The sequence below is a fragment of the Pelodiscus sinensis genome, chromosome 2 (assembly GCF_052426305.1).
Source record: "Pelodiscus sinensis isolate ZL-2025 chromosome 2, ASM5242630v1, whole genome shotgun sequence".
In the NCBI taxonomy this organism is placed as follows: Eukaryota; Metazoa; Chordata; order Testudines; family Trionychidae; genus Pelodiscus; species Pelodiscus sinensis.
In genome coordinates, this window is record NC_143053.1 from 154,275,033 (window position 1) to 154,298,406 (window position 23,374).

Sequence of the window (23,374 nt, forward strand, 5' to 3'; positions counted from 1 at the left end):
TTGTGCAATGATTTACATTTCTTATATACCAACCCCTTTTACGCCCAAGATCTCTACAGTTTGGCTGGCATAGTTTGCCCCATTAACTCGTAAAATCTTCTGTCTCCCATGGTTCAGGAGAGCCCTATTTAACAGCTAAGTCAAGTCTTTTTTATCTCTAATTTCTCACTCTGGAAAAAGATCCTTAAACGTGGTCTGTAAAGTTCTTAAAGCTTTGCTCATTGTCCTTCAGTTGTGTGCTGGGATTTTCTTATCTGGAGCCATTGTCTTCCTGCTGATTCTTCCTGGTGCCCTTGTTAAGCTAAATCAGTTTATTCATATGGGAAAGTTTTATAACCAAACATACAATAACTTGTATTCACTGACCAAGTCACACAATACTCATAAAATCATTGCATTTCTGCATTCTCAGATTACAGATCAATTCCATCTCCTTGATGTATTCTTTCCATCTTCAGCTACCTAGATTCCTGAATTATGTGAGACGGTGATGGTTGAAAAAATGTTTTTCATAATTGGCTGTTGAAAAATATTCTCTAAATTATAAGGCTTAGATTTTTCATGTAAATATGTCCTGGACTCTTATAAGGAGAAAAAAATAAAAAAAAAGAAATTATATTAAGGTTGCACAGAAAGGGCTCCAGGCAGGAGTGCACAGGTGTGCATACATCCTGTGGTGGGGATCACCCATGTGGACAGAATATCTCAAATTAATTTCTGTACATGTTAGCTGTAAATTTTTTATGTGCACTTTAGATAATGCAGTGTGTAGCTAAACTATTGTATGTAATGTATTCCTGAAAAATTACCTATATACTAGCTCGGACAGATGATAAAATGTCAACCTCTCCCTTTCCTCCTCATTCTCCTACTCCTGTTTTTCTCTTAGTTATTTCTTAGATCCCCATCACCTTTTTTAACAAACACGTCAAATTTGGACTCTGATTTGCGCATATTACAGTAGGGATTGCTGTAGGAGTAAATTTCCAAAATTAATTAGAATATGTACAAACTTAAAACAAGCTTATGTTTTCATCTTCAATGGAATTCACTATTTCATCTATAGAACATCTTAATTGGCACTATATCAGAACAGTGCTAATGGTCAGTTGTAGAGTGACTTTTAATTGTAGCTTGAAAATATTGAGGAATGACCTATAAGCACTGTGATAAACTAAGATATGTGTATTATTCTCCTCACTTCTCTTGTGGTAGATATAATATCTTTTCAGTTTTTAATTGAAGAGGTCATTCAATCTCATTTTAAAATTAGAAATCCTTCATTATAAAATTGTTAGCACCCTTGGAGCCTACATTTTTTTAATTCAGTGTTTTTCTGCTTTGTATGAAAAGCAGAAAACTTGTGTTCTCTTTATAACCAAAAGGAAACTTACGTTTCAGATTTTGAGGGTTAAACTACTAAACTAGTTTCTAAATTGGTCGAGAATGGTACAGTACTCATAATTTGAGATCACTTAAATATATTTCATTTTCATCCCTTTGTCAGTTGTTGTGAAGCTTTCTCTCCACTCCTTAAATTCCAAAACAGGTCTGTTTGATTTCAAGGCAAACCTGGCTTTAAATTAATGAAGACTGGAAGACACAACAGTTGAAAAAGTAAATGTTTCTGCACATGCTGGTTAAGTGTTATATTGAAGTAAGCCTTTTTTAAAAAATGAGATGTTCGTCTTAGTTGAGTAGATTTCAGATTCTAGCATGAGGCAATTTAATTTGAATAAAGTAAGCAGTCAGTCTTGCCTGGAGCCTGTTGTATATCTGCCAATGTCTGCTCTGATCGAAGTTAATTTGCATAATATCACAGTTCTAGTTACATTGGAAAGAAATAATATTAAGGGAAACAAGACTTATCTGTTACTTCTGCATCATTAGCTACTGAACAAAATTCTGAAGCATTATTAATTTTATGTATTTGTTGATGGTTTTTTATATCAAACACTTTTTCAGCAAGTAACCGGTTAAAATAGTAATAGAAATGTAGCCGTGTTAGTCTGGTGTAGCTGAAACAAAATACAGGACTATGTAGCACTTTAAAGACTAACATCTTGTCTTTAAAGTGCTACATAGTCCTGTATTTTGTTTCAGTTAAAATAAGAATCTTATGTCCTGCAGTGGCCCAAGAGTGAGAATACAAACCTCAGGGCAGGCTATTAAGAACCAGAGCACAAACTCCAAATTGGTTGTGAGTTTTGTATTTGTTTCACCAACCAGTTTGTCAAGTGTTCATTCCTCAGGCACAACAGCCGTAGTGTGGAATCAGACAGCCCCCTTGAGTACTGTACTCTGGTCTGTCTTACTACAGAGGTAAGCCTGTTCTTCAGGCTAAGCACTGGGATCTTTTGCTTATGGCAAGTAATTCTTCCCCCACCCCCTCCCGAATCCAAGCAGCATGTAGTTCCGTGTTGGGTGATTTTAGTCCCTTCTCCTGCTCTGAGCTGCAGGCTCAGCTGATTGGGGGAATTCAAACGCATTTCTTATCTGCATTGGCAGGGGAGAGTAAACAAGTTTTTTGTCCTCTTTAATGTTCTACATTAGTCCATCTCTCATTGAAGGGCCTTCCTTAATGACAGGGAAGTATCACCTTATGTCTTCAACCAGCATTTCACACTAGGTCTCTCTCCTGTCTGGTGATTTATACAGTTGATAGAATATTTGCTGATGTCCGTTCCAACTTAGGTGTGCGTGCTCTCCACATGCATTAGTGACCGTTTTTATCCTTAACGGTACTTCTAGGGGACTGGCCCTGGGGCCCCCTGGAGAGTGCCCACATGGTGTGGTGTAAGTAACAAAGAAGGCTTCCCCACCCTCAGTTCCTTCTTACTGCTAGTAATAGTGCACAGAACACACTATTGCTTTAGCAATCTCTCCTGTTATCTGTGAACAGTTGTAAATAGTTTTTTCTGTTGTACAGTACTTTAGTCAAGTTAGTGTCTCTAATAGGATTTAGCCTTGGGACTAGAGGTGTAAGCAACTAGTTGAGTAGTCGACAACTCTCATTCCATCCCCTTGCTGCTTCTGTATCAGAGGCAGTGGGCGGGCACGAACTGGCTTAAAAGCCAGCGCAACCCAGCACTGGCTATGCAGTGTGCCCCTTCTCTCCCTCCCCGCCCCCCATGTGTTGGTGCCTGTAGGCAGGCGGGGAAGCAGAGAAGGCTGCTGCAGAGCAGCTTCTGCCTGCATTGGGCCCAGGCTCCTCAAAACGTAGAGCCACAGCAGTCCCCGACCTGGTGTGAGCCAGAACTGAGCCAGTGTTGCTCAGTCCTGGCTCTCACAGGGTCCGGGACTACCCCCACTGCAACTCTGCAGTTAAAATATAGTAGGGGCCAGGCTGCCTACATGCCTGACTCCTCCTGCATTTAAATTGCAGAGCTGCAGCGGGGGTAGCTCCTGGGCCCAGCTCAAGCTGGGAAAGAGTGCCTTTCTTATAACTAGTCATGTAGTCAATTATAAACTGTATCAACTACACACTTAACCAGTTACCCGCCTCTTAACATCCTTACTTGAACACAGCATGTCCCAGTCTCTGGGGTTTAAGGACTGTTTCCAGTGCAAAAAACCTTTGCTGGTTAGTGACCCCCGTACTAGTTGCTGCTTGGGGGATATTTGTATTTGTGACAAGCGTTGCATTTGTAAGAGCTTCAAACTGTGCAAAAGAAAAATGCAGCAGATTAATAGCATTTCTGATGGAGTTGACCCTGAAGCAGGCACCAGTGTGGTCAGGGTCAGACTCTTAACAGCGACACAACTGAGGTGCAGAGTGCCCAGCTCATAATAGCATTGGAACAGTAAAGATGAACCTCCCACACACCAGCTGCCTAGAACAGTGGTTCCCAAACTTTTCAGCATCATGCCCCCTTTTTGATTTGAGCAAAAAAAAAAAAAAAAGAACTGATTGGGGCCAAAAAAAAAAAAAATAGCAGCACAACTTGGGGGGGGGGAGGGGGAGAGGAATGGGTTGCCTCATGCCACTCCCCCCTCCCCCCCCGGAATTTCTTCACACCCCCCAGTTTGGGAACCCATGGCCTAGAAGAAGACCGTGAAAGGACTTTCCTTGTAAGAGCAAGAAAAGGGCAGGAGGTGAGCCTATATGCATAATAGGCAGCTCATTGCTTCCAAGCAGGAGTCGGGCGCCATCTTCCCAGAGATGTACCCATCATCCTGGACAGCGGTATCAGTCGATACCTGGAAATGCTGATTACCTAAGAGATTCTTAGTCTTATCCCTTCTGTTGCTGCCAACATCCAAATTGTGAGAAATCTGTCTTGTGTCTGATTCCTTTTCACCCCTTTGTGAGGTTTTACTCACCACCTCAGGGAGTGTCCTGTGAGCCGCAGCACCCTGGTCACAGGTTTGCCACTCAATTGAAGCCCCAGTGGTAAATCTCTAGGCACAACAGTATGGGCTCAAAGCATCAGTCTGTGGTGTGACAGCATGGCCTTCCTGAAGCATGTTCCTACCCACTTCCCCAGTACTGTGGACAGTGGAGTCATACCCCATCCATATAACAATTGGAAGGTCATGTATGCAGGTATTCTCAGTACTGGTCCCCAGCTTATGGTCATAGGTCTCTGACACTGCACTAATGCTCAACTTCACAGCTTTGTTCTCATTCCTATTTCCACTCCGCACTTCAGCACCAGTCAGGAAGTGTTCAGCATCACTTGCTGAACTATCCCCATAGAGCTGCCAAATGAGGCCACCGGTGTCGTGCAATGTGTCATCTCCCACCTACAGATCCCAGTCAGAGGAAAAGACTGGACACCATTGGAGAAGGACACCTGGTCAGTTTCTGCACAGTACAAGTTACCGGAGCTTGATCCCCATCTCAGGTCTCAGAGTCAGACGAAGAGTCCTTACAGATGGTTCAAGGTCCTCCCTTAGTGGCACATTTTCTCCACTGGCACTGCAAGATTTTCCTTGGCCTCAGGACCAGTGGCAGTGGACTCCATGAGGCTTGACTCAACAGTTGCAGGGCTCAAAAGTGGTCTCAATAACCTCCAGAAGGCCATTGGCTGCCATTTTCTGACCAACAGTGCCAGAAGCTCTGGTGCCATATCAGAAACTTCCTAGATCCAACTGGGAGCAGGGGAGGGGAAGAATGGCTAGACAGAGCAAGGCCCAGAGGGAGTATCACCCACAGTACCAGCATCTTCTTCATTCCTTGCCCATAGTTCGCAAAGAAGATGCTGTGGCTCACCAGTGAATGGTCTCTCATTTGGGGCTGGCAGTGGAGGCACTGGAGGGGCCAGCACACACTACCTCTTCAGTGTCCTCAACTCAGCAACCCATACCAGGATTGTACTGCCTGTGCATGAAGGGGATGCCAAGATCACTAAAGCCTTTTGGCAGACTTCTCCACTACCATGCAGAGCTTTGCAATATTACATGCCTGCCAAGGGGTATGGATGCTTACATATTGCCTTGCCCCGAACTCGTTGGCAATTTCAGCTGTCAATGAGTGAAAAAGTAGGGCGAACCAGGTGCCACTTCTAAGAACAAAGAGCCTAAAAAACTAAACTGTTTTAGGAGAAAAATAATTGTCAATAAGCTTGCAGCTCAGGTTTGTCAACTGTTAGGCTCTGTTAAGCTGCTATGACTTTAATTTGTGGAAATTCATGCCTAACTTTGTTGACTCCCCAGAGGACATTAGGAAACTGTTTCACACCATCCTAGAAGAGGGACAGAGAGTTGCTAGGGTAGCTTTGCAAGCAGATTCAGATGCTGCTGAGTCAGTGGTGTAATCCATAGCCTATTCCATCACTGAAGAAATGTGTGTGGCTACAATCTTAGGGACAGCCTGTGGAGGTGCAAAATTCTCTGTAGGACCTTATATTTGATGGCCTTGCCCTGTTGGCAGAGAAAACTGATTAGCTGTTTGGGCTCAAAGACCCATATAACACACTTAACACTCGAGCTTGTATGCCTTAGGTCAACCAAAAATTGTTTTAAGTTACTGCTTGTGCCCCAGTAGTGTAGCCAGCAGAGACAGGATCCCTTCCAAAAGGAAGGGAAATCCTACAAGCACCATTAGGATCAGCAGCCTTCTGCCTTTGCACAAGCATTTTCTTCCCATCTCCAGTATAGCTCTCAGCAGACATTTTGAGGGTTTGCTCCTGGGTAACATTATAAAAAGTATCCTGGATCCTTCCCTACTTCTTTTTTCCAACCAGCTTACCATTTTCCTCCATACCTGGGCTTCTATTACCTCCAACCACTGGGTCCACAGTACTGTGATGCAGGATTTTATCCTCCATTTTGTTTCCACCCCTACGCCCTCCTCTCACTCCCCATTCCTCTTCAGGGATCCCTTTCACAAGAATCTATTGCAGAACCTGCTGCAGGAAGAGCGGGAGCTGGGGAAGCAGTCCCCCTAAGGCCTCAGGAACAAGGGATCCTATTGGGCCACCTGGCAGAATGCATATACAGCATATGCCACGTAAGGCTCCAGAAGTGACCATTTCAATGTTGGCTGGCACGAGTTTATCCCCTATTCAGGGTACACCTGAACAAGGTGTGGTCACCGTTCTACTAGATGTGCTTGCGTCAATCCAGTGGTGGACCAACCTCAGAACGGTCCTACAAGGTGTTTTTTTTAGACAGCATCCATCCATCAGTTTTGCTGATATCGATGCCTTGGATGTAGGGTGCAACTTGGAGTGTTGCACATGCAGGGTACTTGGTCCCCAGAAGAGTTGACATTACATGTAAATGTCAAATAGTTCAGAGAAATTTGCCTGGTGTGTGAAGTGTTCCTCTTGCAACTGAAGGACCATGTGGTTTAGGTATTGACTGACACCATGGTCTCCATGTTCTTCATTAACAGAAAGGGAAAGAGTATGCTCTTCAGCCCTTTGTCAAGAGGTGCTTCATATCTGAGAGTTCTGCATATAACATATGATTCTCTGGAGGCATTTCATCTCAGCAACAAAAAAATGTTGGCAGATTGTCTCAGCAGATCCTTATCTTTCCAGGAGTGGTGACTCCACTCAGAGATGGCCCAGATACTCTTCCAGGGATGGGGAACTCCTGAAGTGGACCTGTTTGCCACAAGGCACAACATGAACTGTATGCAGTTTTGTTCCCTTCAGTATTACAACAACAAAGCTCTCTGATGCCTTCCTTCTACTCTAGTCGGGGGGCGGGGGAGGGGGGGGGGGCTGATGTATGTGTTCCCAAGCATTCCACTCATTAGCAGGATTCTGGCAAGAAGGAACTGAAGGTGAAGAGAGCTGGAGGTGCCCCTTATGTTGCACCATGAGGGTGCCACTTCAGGGAGCACCATAGCCAGTTCCTTACTGCTAAGGAAAAAGTTTCTGGTACCAGTACATGTGGTTCATGCACACACCTAACTTCGAATGGACATAAGTAACACATCTTAAACACCAGTTACAGAACAGATAACTTTTTTTTTTATATAGAACTTGCAGATACTAGTTACCTTACAATATGAGATACAGATGCTAGAAGTGAAATTAATGCATGCAACAACTTACAAATATTCCATGGGTCTAAACACATTCTTATAACTCTTAATAGCTCTTTAAACAAGTCTAACATGTACGTGCGCTATGTATTTACAGTTAAGACATGGGGACTTTGGTGTGAACAGACAACTAATCTGTCAATGTCACACCTGAATTAATTACTCATTTTGTGCTAAGAACTAGGTCAGCACAGGATGATTGCAGGTCACATCAAGAGGGAATGTACTAGCAAGGATCAAAAAAGAAACTACTAGGTGAAACCATACTAGCTAGTCAAATATACACAGAAAAAAATCAAATGTTTTAGTTTTACTTTCAGACTATTCAATCTCTCTTCCACAAAAGTTTGTTCCTTATGAGTAAGGCTATGTTTTAGTCACAGGTATTTTTAGTAAGTCATGGGCAGTAAACAAAAATTAATGTTGCTTTGTCTGTGTTGCTTTGTCTTCCTTCCCTATAGATCCCTTTAATAAAACACCAATGTATTGCTTATAATTTATTGGGCACTGAGGAAAATTTCTATATAATTTAATAAAAACAGTGTTTCACTAGACATAGTCTTGAAAACCCATACAACTAGATAATATTTACAGAAAGATTCTAAAGAAAGGATATGTTGTATTCAAAGGCAAGGGCATAAGTTATCCATTAGATGTCATACTGCAGTTAGTTTAAAATTCCATAAAGTATCTATTTTAATTCTTTGTTTACAAAAAAATCTACAATAAAAGAATGAAAAGATTGCAAAATTAGTTTCTCAAGTTTTAAAATACCAGAATTAAGTTTGAGATGTTAATTCAGACCTCTTAGACATATGCAGCATGATAAAATTTTGCTCCCTCTCACATAAGATGTCTGAGAGCGAGCTATGGGTAGATCAGTAACTACAATGCATTGATCATGAGCCGGTTTGTACCTAAAGAATGCAAAGAATAATAGTCTTCTGCTGTATAAGCCAGTCCCCAGAGAGGGAAGTTGGGTAACAACATGTTCTTCAACAGTGACTTACACAACTAATTGCAGAGGAACATTGTCAGTCAGAATTCCTAGGTTCTTTTCCTGACTTCTCTGGAAGGAAGTTTTGGGTCAGGCAGCTAGACTCTCACTTTTTTCCTTTTTACTTCCAAGTAGGGTTGCCAGATGCTCTCCCAAAAAATTCCAAACACATGGGCTAAAATTTTTTGTCGAACAAAAAAGAAAAAAAAACCACGTGTGTTGGGCATATAAAAAAAACAAAAAACCCCGTACCGCCCAGCTTCAGCACACAATCACAGGAGGCACCACCAGGCTTCCGTCCAGTGCCCAGCTAGAAAAACAAAAAATACCGGACATTACACGTCTGGTATTTTCTGAATTTTTTTTACCAGACAGAGGGTGCAAAAATCGCAAGTGATCCACCCCCTCTTGCCCATTCCCAGCATCTGGCAAACAGAGACCAGGGTCACTTCACTGCTCGACTTTGCAGGATATTGGGGTGTCTGTCAAAGCACCCTGGGATGAAGTGGGGGATTGAGGGGGGCTCACAGGGGCAGGTTGTGAGGAGGCATGTAGAAGGGGAGCCGGGGACTCGCAAGGGCAGTTGTGGGGTTACGGGGGGGGGGGGGGGAGGGCTCACAGGAGCTGCCTGCTTAAAGTGAGGACCCAGCGCCCACACATGCCATGTGTCTCTGACTTCGCATGGTGCTCTGGGTCTGTGCATGGGGCGGGTCCCAAGCCTGGCCAAGCCAGAGCGCTCCTGGTGCAGGGGCCTGAGTGGTGGGTCTGTGTCTCTTGCTGGAGGTGGGATCCAGTGACGACGTGGGGCTGGGGCAGCCACTGGCTGCAGCTGGAGTGCAACGGGCCGAGCCCCTGGCAGGCACTCCCTCTAGTTGCTAGCAGAAGCCAGGTGGAGGGCAGAGGGAGAGGCTGAGATTCCCGGCCACTCCTCCCTCCCGGCTTCTGCACGCAACCAGAGGCTCCCAGTGCCAATCGCAGCCCCGCCTCCCAGTCGCTCCCTTGCCCTTGCCAGGCTTCTGTTCGGCGCCCAGCTAGAAATTCAGAAAATACCAGAAATTGCACATGTCTGGTGTTTTCTGAATTTTTTTTTACTGGGCAAAGAGTGCAAACGCCGAACTGTCCGGTAGAAAACCAGACACCTGGCAACCCTACTTCCAAGTAGAGTTGGAATACTACGTAAGGTTCCAGTTCTGTAAACACTTAAGACTGGGTAGAGTATTTATTACTATGACTAGTCCCCTTGAAGTTGGTTGAACTGGAACTACTCATTGTTTTCATTTTGGAAATTAGGCCCCAACATTGTATCCTGGGACTCCAGTTAAAATATTATTTGTCCTTATTTAGATAATTTACAAAACTTGAAAAATTTCAACCTGTTTCTATATAGGGAAGTTAATAGTTTAATATGGTAATTGTGTGTGCACTAAAAATATTAGCTGTTATGCACACTGTGGTCTCTGTAGTATAAAGCTTATCTTTATATTGCAAAGTTGGCAGTGAAGCCTACCCAGGAGCAGAACGAGTAGCCCTTATGGACCCATCTTCCAGGGAGGAGGCTTCACTGCCTTGCCGCTGCAAAGCTGCCTCCCTGGGAGCTAGTTGAGTGTAAACAATACCTACCATTAATCAGTAAGCATCATTTTATCGGCTAAGCGGTTATTTGGCTATATTAACATCCCTAATTCTGTAATTAGTTTAAAAAGTAAATGAAACATTCCATGAATGTTTATTTTTGGAATTAAAAATTTCAAAATTCATAACACTTTTGACCAGATTTTACTTTCTGAAATAATAGTAACTCTTTATATGCAGTACCTTTTACTATTCTGTAAGCAGAACAAGATGGTTCACATTGAATCTTTGCCAGTCAGGGTTGTCTTTGTTTTTAAAAATCTTTTTTCTGTTAGAACTTTACCAGTCTTCTGGTATTACATTTGCATGCTTCAAGTCAGTGTTGTTGCCTATGTTGATCTAGCTATAAATGGTTAGACTATTTTAAAAGGTTATGGCAACTACTGAATTTTTCCACAGGAAGAACACATTGATCAATATGACACACTCCTTCTTTCTCATGTGGTGGGTAATGTAGGAGGGAAAGCACAGAAATTGAAACCATGGCTTCCACATAGATCAGAATGAAGTATTGCCCTAACGTTGGCCCACGGTTCTGTTTGTTTAATGTGTCTGGAGGGCTGCAATTGAAATAGAGGAGTATATTTGGTTGTGATAAAATGTGGATTATTTAATCTCAATTAATCTTTTTGTAAGCAGGCTTGTGTACTCAATCAAATTATGCATTGTTCAGTTCGTTTGTGCCACTCAGGTAATCCTTATTTTTTTATTCAGCCTGTTAGAACATGTTGATAAAAATGAAGTATCTCATTCTCTGGCGAAGATAGAGATCTATCCTGCCTGTAGGTTTTGTGTAACAGATGGATCACAGTGTAATTCTACTTTTTTTTCCCTTCCCTACATTGCAACTGGAGGGTCAATTAGAGCTCATTCAGCCAGAGCAATGGCAACTAATGGTAGTCACCCTCGGGTCAGCTCTGCTTTTTGAGATTTGTAATACAGACACTAAGAGTTGATTGCATATTTTGTGCAACATTACACTTCCTATATATTTCATAACCTAGTTATTTTATACTGGTACCTTTGTAGATTTATTTTCCTACATGAGTAGTATAACTGTCCATTTTTTATTCTAGACTCTTAATATAAGTATACGATATATTACTTGTTTACATTTCTAAAAGATACACGTGAAATCTGCTAATTGTGAACATAGCCAGTTTGTGATCATGTATTCCTACATCTGTTAATCATGTTCTTTCTTCCCTATTCCCGGGATAGTTTGTTTTCCCTTTGGTTGCCATTCATCCTAAACTAGCTTTTCAGAGAAGAGAGACAATCCAGCTATGCATGATTTTTGTCTTTTGGCAGTTATTGTAATGCAAATAATTTTAATTCTGTAGGTGATTAGTAGTCTGCTAGAGCTAGTATATTGCAATAGTTCCTTTACTTACAGAGCTAGTTGGTCTTTTGGCAGTTAAAATATTGCCTTATGCTTAGATGATTTTGTCTTTTATTTTAGATCTGAGGTGATAAATTAATAAGAACACCTTAGCAAGAAACTGAAATTCTAAAGGAAGCAAAAATGAAATAAGCCATTTATTAAATCTACATGTAAGGAAATTCTCCTTAATTATAGAACTCATACCATCAAACTTCCCATAGTCTGCTCCTTTTTCTTCATTACTTTCTGGAGGTCAGGTGAATGCCTCACACCATAGATAAGTAGGCTTGATAGAGTTCTAATTTTATATCATTTTGATGGATAGTTTTAGTATTTTAAGCATTTTTTTCAATTTTTATCTCCTTAATTTCTCACAATTGTGAAGGTTTATGGAGAGAACAGATAATGGGGTGGGATCAAACACTGACAGCAGACGTTGAGATTTTTAGAAGCTAAAAGTGACAGTTTTAACATCACATCAAATATGCAAAGTAAATAGTCATATATCTAAGTTCTCAAGCAGCATTTTTCTTTGTCTATAAATTTTGATTATCTATGGCAATACTTTTTTTTCTTCGGCTTGAGTGAAATGAAACTGATATTTACCAATAAAAATCTACAGCCACCTATGCAGTTTGGGCCTGTGTAGCCGTGGAGAAGATGCACATTTTTACAGATGAAAAACTTGGTTATCTCACTTGATCCTAATGTAATTATCTTACATTCTCCGTCTCTTTCATGGGATGCAGTGAAAGATGGAAATAAAGAAAAATGAGCATTTGAGATTTGTGGTTTTCCATGTTAGGGTATGTGAGCTCCAGGTCTCTCCTTTTATGGAACAGCTTGGTTTCTTTCCCACAGATTGATAATTCCTTCTGTAGGTTTCAATATGATTGATCTTTTCTGTTTTTATTTAATGTACTTATTGAGTTAAAAGTATTTCTGAAACAAGATTACTAAGTTTGCTTGTGATTCTGGATCATTGCAGTACATTGTACACATACAAAACTGTTGGAGCTAGTCATATGATTACCATGTTAACTTATTTTATTTCTTATTGATCGATTATATTTTGCAGACTTCCTGAAGAGACCATTGGAAAACTATGTGAAAAAGTTAAAAGTACCAGTTTATGTCATTCGAATGGAGCAACGTTCTGGATTGATTAGAGCAAGGTTGAAGGGGGCGGCTGCTTCTAAAGGACAGGTCATCACCTTCTTAGATGCTCATTGTGAATGTACAGTAGGGTGGCTTGAACCTCTGTTGGCACGGATCAAAGTTGACAGGTAGTTAGTGATTTTTTAGTGATCTGCTTTCTAAAAGTTAATAAGGAACATTTTTACTGCAGGCTTAACTTGGTTTATCGGCTTTAGCTGAACATATTACTAAACTAATTTGAAGTAGTGGATTAATTAGGTAATATCACAGAATTTTACTAATGTGTGATTAAAATTAGTGTTCATATCAAATGCTAATACCAGGGAACTTTTTGCAAAACTCACTGTTTCAATTTAAAGTTACAATGAAATATTTTGTTTGTATATGTCCCTGACTCAGCCTTAGTCTACAACTTACGTCAGAGGGACAGTGTCACTGTGGGGTTTTGAAAATCTATGCATCTAAGCGATGCAGTTACTGGCCCAGCTCTCTGTGCTGTCAATGGGATGGCTTCTTCCGTTAACACAGCTTCTGCCTCTCATGCAGATAGCTTAAGTATGCTGATGAAAGACTGTATTGGAAAGTCCCATCAGTGTAAGTAGTGTCTGCAGTAAGCAATATAATATCACAGTTGCACCAGTGCAGCACTATAAATGTAGACAAGCCTCAAGTTAAATACTAATATCCATTCCACTAAAATATAATAAAAATGAGAACAGTGTACTGGAGCTCCTTCACCTGCAGCCTGGACCACTTCCTCACCTATTTGAAATTAGTATTAAGTCATGTTTTTCCTTGTGTGGTTGTTGTTGGATAAATTGTGGTTCAGGTGCAACTGAAACACATCTTTAAATTAAATTCATGGAGATTGCCTATCTCCTAGAACTGGAAGGGACCTTGAAAGGTCATCAAGTCCAGTCCCCTGCTTTCACAGCAGGACCAAGTACCATCCCTGACAGATTTTGCCCCAGATCCCTAAATGGCCTTCTCAAGGATTGAACTCACAACCCTGAGTTTAGCTGGCCAATACTCAAACCACTGAGCTATCCCTCCTTTGAATCATATCTTGCTATGTGACTTTCCGTGAAAGGGGATGTGGCCACAAAGAGTTATCAAAAAGCATCTCCAAGAGTATTAATCTAATTACTGCCTCAGAATTCACCCTCCTAAAGATCAGGATGAGGGACAAGCAGGTTCTTCCTGTTGAAGATCTCTACATGGCATTGGTATATATGTGTTAACCAGAGTAACTTCATTATATCCATTTGTTGTTGATGTCTAAGTATTCCTTCAGAGCAAAGACCAAATATTTACTTAAAAACATGTAAGATGTATTGAGCATTCATCTAGGAAGGGAAAATTCTTATAATCTAGGGTGGCTGTATGGCTGTATTGGAAAGTCCTCATCACTTTATCACAGTTTTAGTATGTGCAAGATGAGGATAATTACTACTACTTCTTGATTACTCCAGGAGTGTTTTGAGGAATTTAGTTAATATTGGTATGCTTCTTTGAATACATAAAGCATTATTAGCAGTAAGTACAAATTGATAAATTAAACCAGGTGTGGGGAATCTAAGGCACATGGCTTGCCTGGATCTGGTTCCGGAGGCTTGGGGCTCCCAACTGCAGCTTCCCCTGTGGGGCTGCACCAGCTCCCTGCTGTTGGGGGGTGGGGAGGAGCCCTGGAGCCTTGCTGGCTCGAGTCAGGCAAGCCAGGGCTGGATCCAATCCATGGGTTGTGCCTGACGGGGAGGAAGCAGCTCCATGTGCTGCCACTCCCCCTTCCTCCTCCCGCCACTCCAGTGGGCTGTAATCATGGCCAATAGATGCCTGGCAGCAACTGGGCACAATGAGCCATGTGCATCCCTGGAGCACCCCACCGCCCCCCACACACACATACATTACCCAGACATTGCACCCCACCTCGCTCCTGCACTCCCTCCTGCCCAGACCCCCAATCTCCAGCCTGCACCCCCCACTTCGCTCCTGCACCCTCCCGCCTGGCCAGCCCTCCCATTACCACCCTGCTCTGGCACCCTCTCACCTCCCAGCCCACTCCTGCACTCTCCCTCCCATACACTGAACCCACTCATTTTTTGCCTCACCCCAAAAGCATGGGGAGTCCCACAAACTCTAGTCTGTGCCTTTCTAGGCTCAGGTATGCAAGGGGAATGTGGAGAGTGTCTGTCTTGGGGTGGGGCATATCAGTGAGTGAGTTTTTGATGAGGCTTTTTGTTTTTGTTTTTTTGCTTCTCATTTCTGTGCAGCCCCTGACTGATATTTTTTTTGTCAGTGACCTCTTATCCAAAAACATTCCCTGCCTCTGAATGAAAAAGTAACTAGCTACTAGGACTAGATGGCATTCACCCAAGAGCTCTGAAAACACATGTCAAATTGCGGTGCTAACTGTTGATTGTAACCTATCCTTTTAATCATCTTGTGTACCAAATGATTGAAGGATGGCTAATATTATGCCATTTTTTTAAAAAGGGCTCTAGCAGTGACCCTGGCAATTATAGACCAGGAAGTCTAACTTTAGTAGTGGGCAAATTGGTTGAAATGATAGAAACAGAATTGTCAGACACCTAGATGAACATAATTTGTTGGGGGGGAAGTCAACATGGTTTCTATGAAGGGAAATCATGCCTTACTAATCTACTAGATTCTTTGAGGGGGGTCAACAAGTATGTGGACGAAGTGGGCCCAGTGGATATAGTGTCCTTAGATTTCCAGAAAATCTTTGACAAGGGTCCCTCATCAAAAGCTCTTAAGCAAAGTAAACTGCCAAGGGATAAGAGGGAAGATCCACTTATGGATTGTTAAATAGGAAACAAAGGACAGCAATAAATGGTGAGTTTTCAGACTGGAGAGAGGTAACTAGTAGTGCCACACAGGGGTCTTTTCAACATATTCATAAATTATCTGGAGAAAGGGGTAAATCAGTGAAATTGCAAAACTTGCAGATATAAAACTCAAGATAGTTAGGTCCAAAGCAGACTATGAAGAACTTCAAAAGGATCTACGTTACTGGGCAACAAAATAGCAGATAAATTTTAATGTTGATAAATTCAAAGTCGTGCATATTGGAAAACATAATCCCATACATTCAAAATGATGAAGATTAAATAGCTATTGCCACTCGAGACAGAGAGCTCTGAGTCATTCTGGGTAGTTCACTGCAAACATCCACTTAATGTGCAGCAGCAATCAAAAAAAGCAAATAGAAAGTTAGGAATCATTTATAAAAAAGGTTAGAGTGAGACAGACTATCTTGCTGTTTTGATATACATTCATGGTATGGCCACAGCTTGAATACTGCGTGCAGATGTAGTCCTGTCATCTCAAATGATATCTTGGCATTGGAAAACATTCAGAAAAGGGCAACAGAAATTATTAGGGGGGGTGGAACGGCTGCCATATGGGGACAGTGATTAATATTAGGACTTTTCAGCTTAGAAAAAAAGATAAAGGGGGAGTCTATAAAATCATGACTGCTGTGGAGAAAGTAAACAAGGAAAAGTTATCTACTTGTTTCCATAACACAAGAACAAAGGGTTGTCAAATGAAATTAATAGATAGCACATTTAAAACAAAAGGAAACATTTCTTCATACAACACTGTGGAACTTCTTTGACAGAGGATGTTGTAGAGGCCAAGTCTATAACAGGGTTAAAAAAAGTTAGATCAATTCCTGGAGGATACGTCCATCAATGGCTATTAGCCAGGACGGGCAGGAATGGTGTCCCTAGCCTTTGTCAGAAGCTGGGAATTCATGACAGGAAATGGGTCACTTGATTACCTCTGTGGCACTTGGTATTGGCAACTGTCAGATGACCAGATACGAGGTTAGATGGACCTTTGGTCTGACCTAGTATGGCTGTTCATATGTACACAAGTAATATTGATAAAAATTAAGCCATTACTAAAATCAGGACAAACATGCACTCTCCCTGGTCAGCAAATACCGTTACAAATGGAATGGTAAAAACTCTTAATTAAATTCTCATTCCTCTTGTCCACTGAAAAAGGCTTCATGTGTACTAGTACTTCGAAGGGTTGCTAGCTATGTATAGTAGGTAAGACACAAAAGATACAGCTGTTGGTCTTTTGTACTAATAGATTTTGGCACTTCTCTCTTTTTGTGTCTCTAGGAGAACAGTAGTGTGTCCTATCATTGATGTAATCAGTGATGACACCTTTGAATATATGGCAGGTTCTGATATGACCTATGGTGGATTCAACTGGAAGTTGAATTTCCGCTGGTATCCTGTTCCTCAGAGAGAAATGGACCGAAGGAAAGGTGATCGGACGCTTCCTGTCAGGTAAGGAGAATTGATTATATTAAATTATCAGATATCTAAAATTATTCATTATTTTTGGTCTCCTTTCCATATTAGTTTTTATATTCAGTAAAACCTCAGAGTTATGAACACTTGGGAGAATGGAGTTTAACTGAACAAAACACAGCTCCAGCAGTTCTCACTCCAGGTCAGGTTCCAAAGTCAGCCAAGCAGCTTCTTTCCCTGAGCCAGGCAAGCTTGTGTCCCAACCTGGATGATGAAAATAGTATGCCCCTCTCCACATGGAGGGAGGAGAGATGAAAACAACACCCACGACTTACAGGAAAGCAGTGCAGGTCCCAGTATTGCTTCTGTTCCAGATGCCTTGTGCTGGCAGTGGGGGCTTGCAGCTTTGCCAGCAAATCTCAGCATCTCCACTTCCTAGCTGTAGGTGGGTGCCCTACATGTAGGGATAGAAGTGGGGACAGGCAGCTCAGATGTGCCTGTGAAATGCAACACAGTCACAGTACAGCATTTGCCTTTTTTTGGTCTCTGCTGCTGATTGTCTACTTCTGGTTCCTATGGTATCTAGTTGACTGGTCAGCCCATAACTTTGGTGTTCATGTCTTTGCAGTTCTACTATACCAAGAACTAGTGAGGAATGATATAACAGTTGGCATGTTTTGAGAAATAATACGAAGGCTGTATTGTGATGAGATTCCCTGCTAAATATGTTTTTAGATTAAATTTATGGTGAAGAGAAAAAAATTCAGATTCCTTAATTTTATTGTAACACGTAATTAACTATCAATTTGATTACTGGGGAGCTTAAATGAAGGCATCAAGTTCCCATATACTTGACAAACACAATTACCCTTTTTCTTACCTGTTTTTTAGTCCCGGAGAGGAAATGTTTGAGATTCAGTGATGTGACAGTTACATGTTGATTTTATTTGCAATGCAATCTCTTTATTTAGGCCAAGGGAGGGTGATTGATTATACTGCTTTAATTTAAACTTAAGTAAACTTAGGTCCTCTAATTCTCATCCTCTTGCCTGTATATTTACCTATTGAGTATCTACTTGTACTTTTACAACTAGTGGTTTCATTTTAAATTAAAATGTCAGCTATTACTAACGATAGCTATGTGGAGGTAGCTGTTATCTTCTGTTCCATCAGATTCAGAAACTCATGCCTTTCCAGGGCTTGATATTTTAGATTGGTTCACAACACTTATATAGATGTCTGTCTAGCTGTTTTGCATACAGTTGTTGGCAGAGTTTATTGAACTCACGTTTAATTGCAGGTGCACAGTCATTTCTTAAAAACTGAATTCAAACCATTTCTGAATAAGTGAAATTGCTGATAAGTCTTATATGTGCTAAAAGCATATTGTCAAATTTAATGTAGTCAAAGTACCCAACATGCATATGTGATAAAATTACTGATTTTGTCATTAAAAAGCTAAGTAAATAATTTAAGTTTAGAAGATTTTGCAAATCATTAGCAAGTAATTAGCACCATTTTGAGTAGCTGAAAGGGGAATGCAATGGAGCTGTATGTAATGGAGCTGTATGTATCCCTGATTATAGTGTTCGTTTCTCTGAACACTGATATTGAAAGTAAGCATTGGCAACAGTACTTGGACCATGATGATTTCTTGTTGAGGAATGGTATACAGAAAATTGTTTTTTTCTTTCGGGGAAATTGGTGCCTTTCGTAAGATATCAGCCTTAGAGAGAGAGAATTTCTATCTGTCCCATGAGTATTAGCAGCTTTCCACCCACTTTTTCTGTCCTGACCTATAGAGAATAGCTTTAGGGAGGAACAATTGATGTAAACTCTGTGACTGATAAGTTCCTGCTGCTGAAACTCACCAACATAGTGCTAATTCAGATGTCAGGTGAACGCTTATTGACTAGGAACTAGAGTAAAGATGCTGACTAAACTTCAGGCTATTATGCCAATAGTTAGCAACAACGTTCAGTAGTTGCAGAGAGGTGCCTGAACAGTTGGTGTGGAAGTGAGAGACTTTTCACGTAGGCCATCTTCTACTCCTCTAGAAAACGGTTTAGTTACTGTACTTTAAGATACAGGTGTGAAAGGACAGGAAAACAAAAGATTCTCCTTTGAGAGATGTCTCTGTGGGTGATCCATTCTGGGTCAAGGTGCATCCTAGCGCTTCTGATTAGAGATTTTGCTAGCAGTACCACTGCTCCTCCCTCCAACCAAGCGTACGCTTTGCCTAGCTTACAAGCTGTCAATGTATAAATAGCATACACACAGTCTGGGTTCCTCAGTTCCTACTCTGCAGTCACAGAGATGTAGTACAGCAGTCACGACGCCCACCTCAGCAACATAGTTTTTTAGTTTATACATAGTTAACTTAGTTTCATTTAACAGTCTTTTTTCTTCTTCCTGTTTAAAAACAAAATAAAACCCTATGTTTCAACATGATGAGCTCTCCCAGTTTCCAGAGTTGTTCCAGAGGCTATCAAAGGCTGAAGCGGAGTAGCAGGATCAAAGGGAAGCACCACTCCCACTGTTTGAATATGTTGCTGTGAGCCTGAGGCTGGCACTGGTTCCACTGAAGCAGCCACGTGTGTGTGTGTTGAGAGGCAATCAAATAAAAGCCCTTTGCCTTGACACCTTTTGATGCAGTTGCTGGCACACCGTCGGTGCCTATAGAGTCAAAAGTGCTCAGCTGTGGAGTGGCTGACACTGAAGAAATTGAAAGTCTGTGCTGCTTAGCTCTCCCTGGGGAAATGGAGGAAGCAGGTCTTTTTCTGGGCTTGGAGATCTTTTTGTTGAGTCTCTGAAAGGTTTTATTTTCCGATACCATTCTGACGGAGATGACTTTAAGTCCTTCCAGGGCTTTTTCAAGAGGGTAGTGGCTTTTTTGATAATTCCTTGTCCAATCTCCCTGAAATGCAACAGAAGCTTATGGACATCCTTCAGGTATCCTCTTCAGCTCAAATAGCTTTGCCAGTTACCATTTGGCAGATGCCCATTACAGTTCTCCTATCCTGTAAATGATCAGACAAAAAATATGTCCCAGCCATAGAGGCTGGATTTCTTTTCACTCACCCCACTCCTGACTCTCTCATCGAGGAGGTGGTAAACCAGAAGAGCAAACAGTAGTCTAGGTCTATCCCTTATGACAAGGACTGGAAAAAGCTTGACTTCTTTGGATGGAAAGCCTGTTCCTCCACCAGTTTTGCAATTTGCTTCACGAATTACTCTGCACTACTCAAAAAATTCTCACACAACCTCTTCACAATGATGTCATCCTTTGTTGACCATCTCCCTGAGGACAAGAAGGCCTACAGATCCAACATCTACAATCCCTGGGATTGTGAGGTTTTTTAAAACCTGCTGAGCTACACTTCATCTTCAAGTTTGACACAATCAACTCAGGATTAAACAAAGACTGTGAATGGCTAGCTAACTACAAAAGCATCTTCTCCTCTCTTGGAATTCACACCTCCAGATCAGCTACTAGAAGTGGGCCTCATCCTCCCTGATTGGATCCACCTCGTCATTTGCAGCCTGACTCTGGCCTGCATATTTATACCTGCCTCTGGAAATTTCCACTACATGCATCTGACGAAGTGGGTCTTTGCCCACGAAAGCTTATGCTCCAACACTTTGGTTAGTCTATAAGGTACCACAGGATTCCTCGCCGCTTTTGCAGATTCAGACTATCATGGCTACCCCTCTGATACTTAACATCTCTGAAAGCTCCCTTATCACCAAGATAGTCCTTGAGGCTTCTCTAGAGCTAGCCAGGACTGCACAAATCCATTGTGAGATCAGTGGTGATGTGCAGAGCATCCTGGCTCCACCTATCCAGATTTCTGAGAGGGTTTCAGGCCACTGTGAAACCCTTTGAGGGCCAAAAACTGTTTGCAGAGGCCACAGCCACGTCCCTACATACCCTTAAGGATTCCTGAGCCACCTTAAGATTGTCAGTATCTATGTCCCTGGCAACAAGAAAAAAATGGGGGAAATTTTATAACCCAAAGGTCTAGGCTGCATCTTACTCTGAACCTCTGCCCATTTTATGTACTACATCGCAAGCAGAGGCAAACCTGATTAAAGTAGACACCAGACCAGTCTTCTACATCTCAGCCTTACAGTTCTCATCAATCATTTTGAAAATTTGGGCCAGTGTACAAGACCTCTTCATTCACCAACTCCAACCTACGGGTTCTCAACTTCAAGGCCTAGCTATTCCATGGGTGGACTAGTTAGATACTGACTACTCAGAGGAGGTAAAAGGCATTCTCATGAATAGTCATCAGCCAAGCAGAAGGTATACTCACAAAAGGCTAAGATTCTGTTTCTGGTGTGTGGCTAATCTGTCTCCTCACTCCATTCCCTTAGATCATGGATTGTATCTGAAGCCTTTTTACAAAAAATCAGGCTTTTCCAACAGTTCCATAAAAGTGCATTTAGTCACCACAATCACTCATTCTATCACAAGGTGGATTGCACCTCTGTCTTTGTTCACTCTGCATCCAAACATTTTCTCAAAAGTCTACTGAATGTCTCCTCACCCCTGAAAGACCAATGTGGGATCTTAATTTCATGCTCCACGTTCTTCTGGGGAAAGCATGTTCCCTGCTGCACTTGTCTATGAAGGTTGTCATCTTTGCCATCAGATTGGCATGGCAGGTGCGGGGGGAGGTTTTAGGAGCTCTAATGTCACATCTATCTTATCCATATTTCATAAAAACAAAAGTAATATTACCCCCTGTGATGGGGTTGCGTGTATCATTTCTGTATTTGAAGTTACAAATTTGAAGTGCGAACCTGTTTTACTAATCTAAACAGGGCCCTTAAGGGTATATGTTGAACCTTTAGCCTGGCACCCTCGGGACCTCACCAGTGCTGAACCCGAGAATTTGCTGACCCACAGGAAATCAGTATTGGCTAGCAGTATTACCAATGCGTCCACTGCTTACTGGGCTCTTAGAAGACATTTAGGGGTAAATTAGTACAGAACACTGAGCCAGGACTTGTGGCTATAAAGAAATGTTATGGGACTGTGGGGAAATTTGGCTACGCATATATAAGTAGACATCTGGCTAACTAAAATCATTCCAGACCATGGATGGTGCCCGACTAGAGAGGCTCAAACTGTATTTCAGAAACTTGATGGGTCATGGATAAGGACAATGATCTGTAATTGGGTTTGTTTTTCCTATGAACTAGTGAGGTGGCTGGGGGAGGGGCTCAATCACCACAAGGACACGCGTTTGTCACCTGATGCTGGGACCTATCTTCCAAATACTTTTCCTCTGAAATTATGGAAAAGTCCAAACCAAACAGAAAAGATTCCAACCTTTGTCAGAACCTCTATATAAAGGTGGGAAGCCAAACAATAAGGACAGCTGCCAGACCTGAAGTCATCCCTGCCTATCACCCAAGATGACTACTAGAAATACCTTAGACTGAACAGAGAAAAGGACTAAGCCCAAACTGGAAGACTTTCTAGTTTGTGAAAGATGATTAGAACTGCTGTTAGGGTAAGATATTGCAGGAACAAGTTTCTTTTTGTTCTAGGTTTTACTGGCATGTTTCATTGTATTGGTTTGGTAACTTTGCTTTGTGTGCTATTACTTACAACCACTTAACAAAATCACTTTTGTTTATTAATAAAACCAGTGTAAATAATTACCTGATGAGGGGTAGCTGTGCATATCTCTCTCTATTTAAAAAAAAGTCAAATAATATGAGCTTGTGCTTTATAAAACTTTATATAGAGTAAAATGGATTTATCTGGGTTTATGGTTCCATTGGGGCTGTGCACCTGAATTCTGTGGCAAGTTCCTTTGACTGAGCCTTCCTAGAGCTGAACTCATTTTAGTGTATTATCCTGCAAAGGACTCTACTTATGTATCAGTGCTGGAGGAAGAGTCTGATTCAGCAGGACAGAGTGGTGGGGCACCCCAAAATATAGATAGGCAGGCTTAGTGGTATTTCAGCACTTCAGGTAACAGTATCAAGGGGATCTCTGTGACCAAACCAGTCACACAGCCCCACCCCAAATTCATATCTAAATTAGCCTCCCCATTTCATTTGAATCAACCCATATACTTACTGTGTTTTTCCCCAGACCTACACACTGATGCCATCGAGGCCTATCTTCACACTCACAACAAACATAGAGTTCTCTACTACCAAGACAAAACAATATTTAGGAAGTCCCCATGTCCTTTTCTGTCTACTACTGAGCAATCAAAGGGTAAGGACATCTCTAAACAAAGATGACAGAAATGGAATTCTGGCTGTATTCACCTCTGCTGCCAAGTGAACAATATTCTTGCTCCATCAAGAATTAGGGCTTATTACACCAGAGCACTCTTGACCTCAGTAGCATGCCCCTAGTTGATGGTTTGCAAAGAAGGTTCCCT

At 41.7% G+C, this 23,374-nt stretch overlaps 1 protein-coding gene across 3 annotated transcripts in view; it reads left to right on the forward strand.

The window, feature by feature from the left end:
* GALNT1 (polypeptide N-acetylgalactosaminyltransferase 1) overlaps positions 1–23,374 on the forward strand; it is a 146,763-nt gene that overhangs the window by 100,445 nt on the left and 22,944 nt on the right. For all 3 annotated transcript variants that reach the window (XM_075921643.2, XM_075921642.2, XM_075921644.2), the window contains 2 exons: positions 12,593–12,800; positions 16,827–16,997. In XM_075921643.2, coding sequence (XP_075777758.1) covers positions 12,593–12,800; positions 16,827–16,997 — 379 coding nt within the window. The remainder of the gene's footprint in view (positions 1–12,592; positions 12,801–16,826; positions 16,998–23,374) is intronic.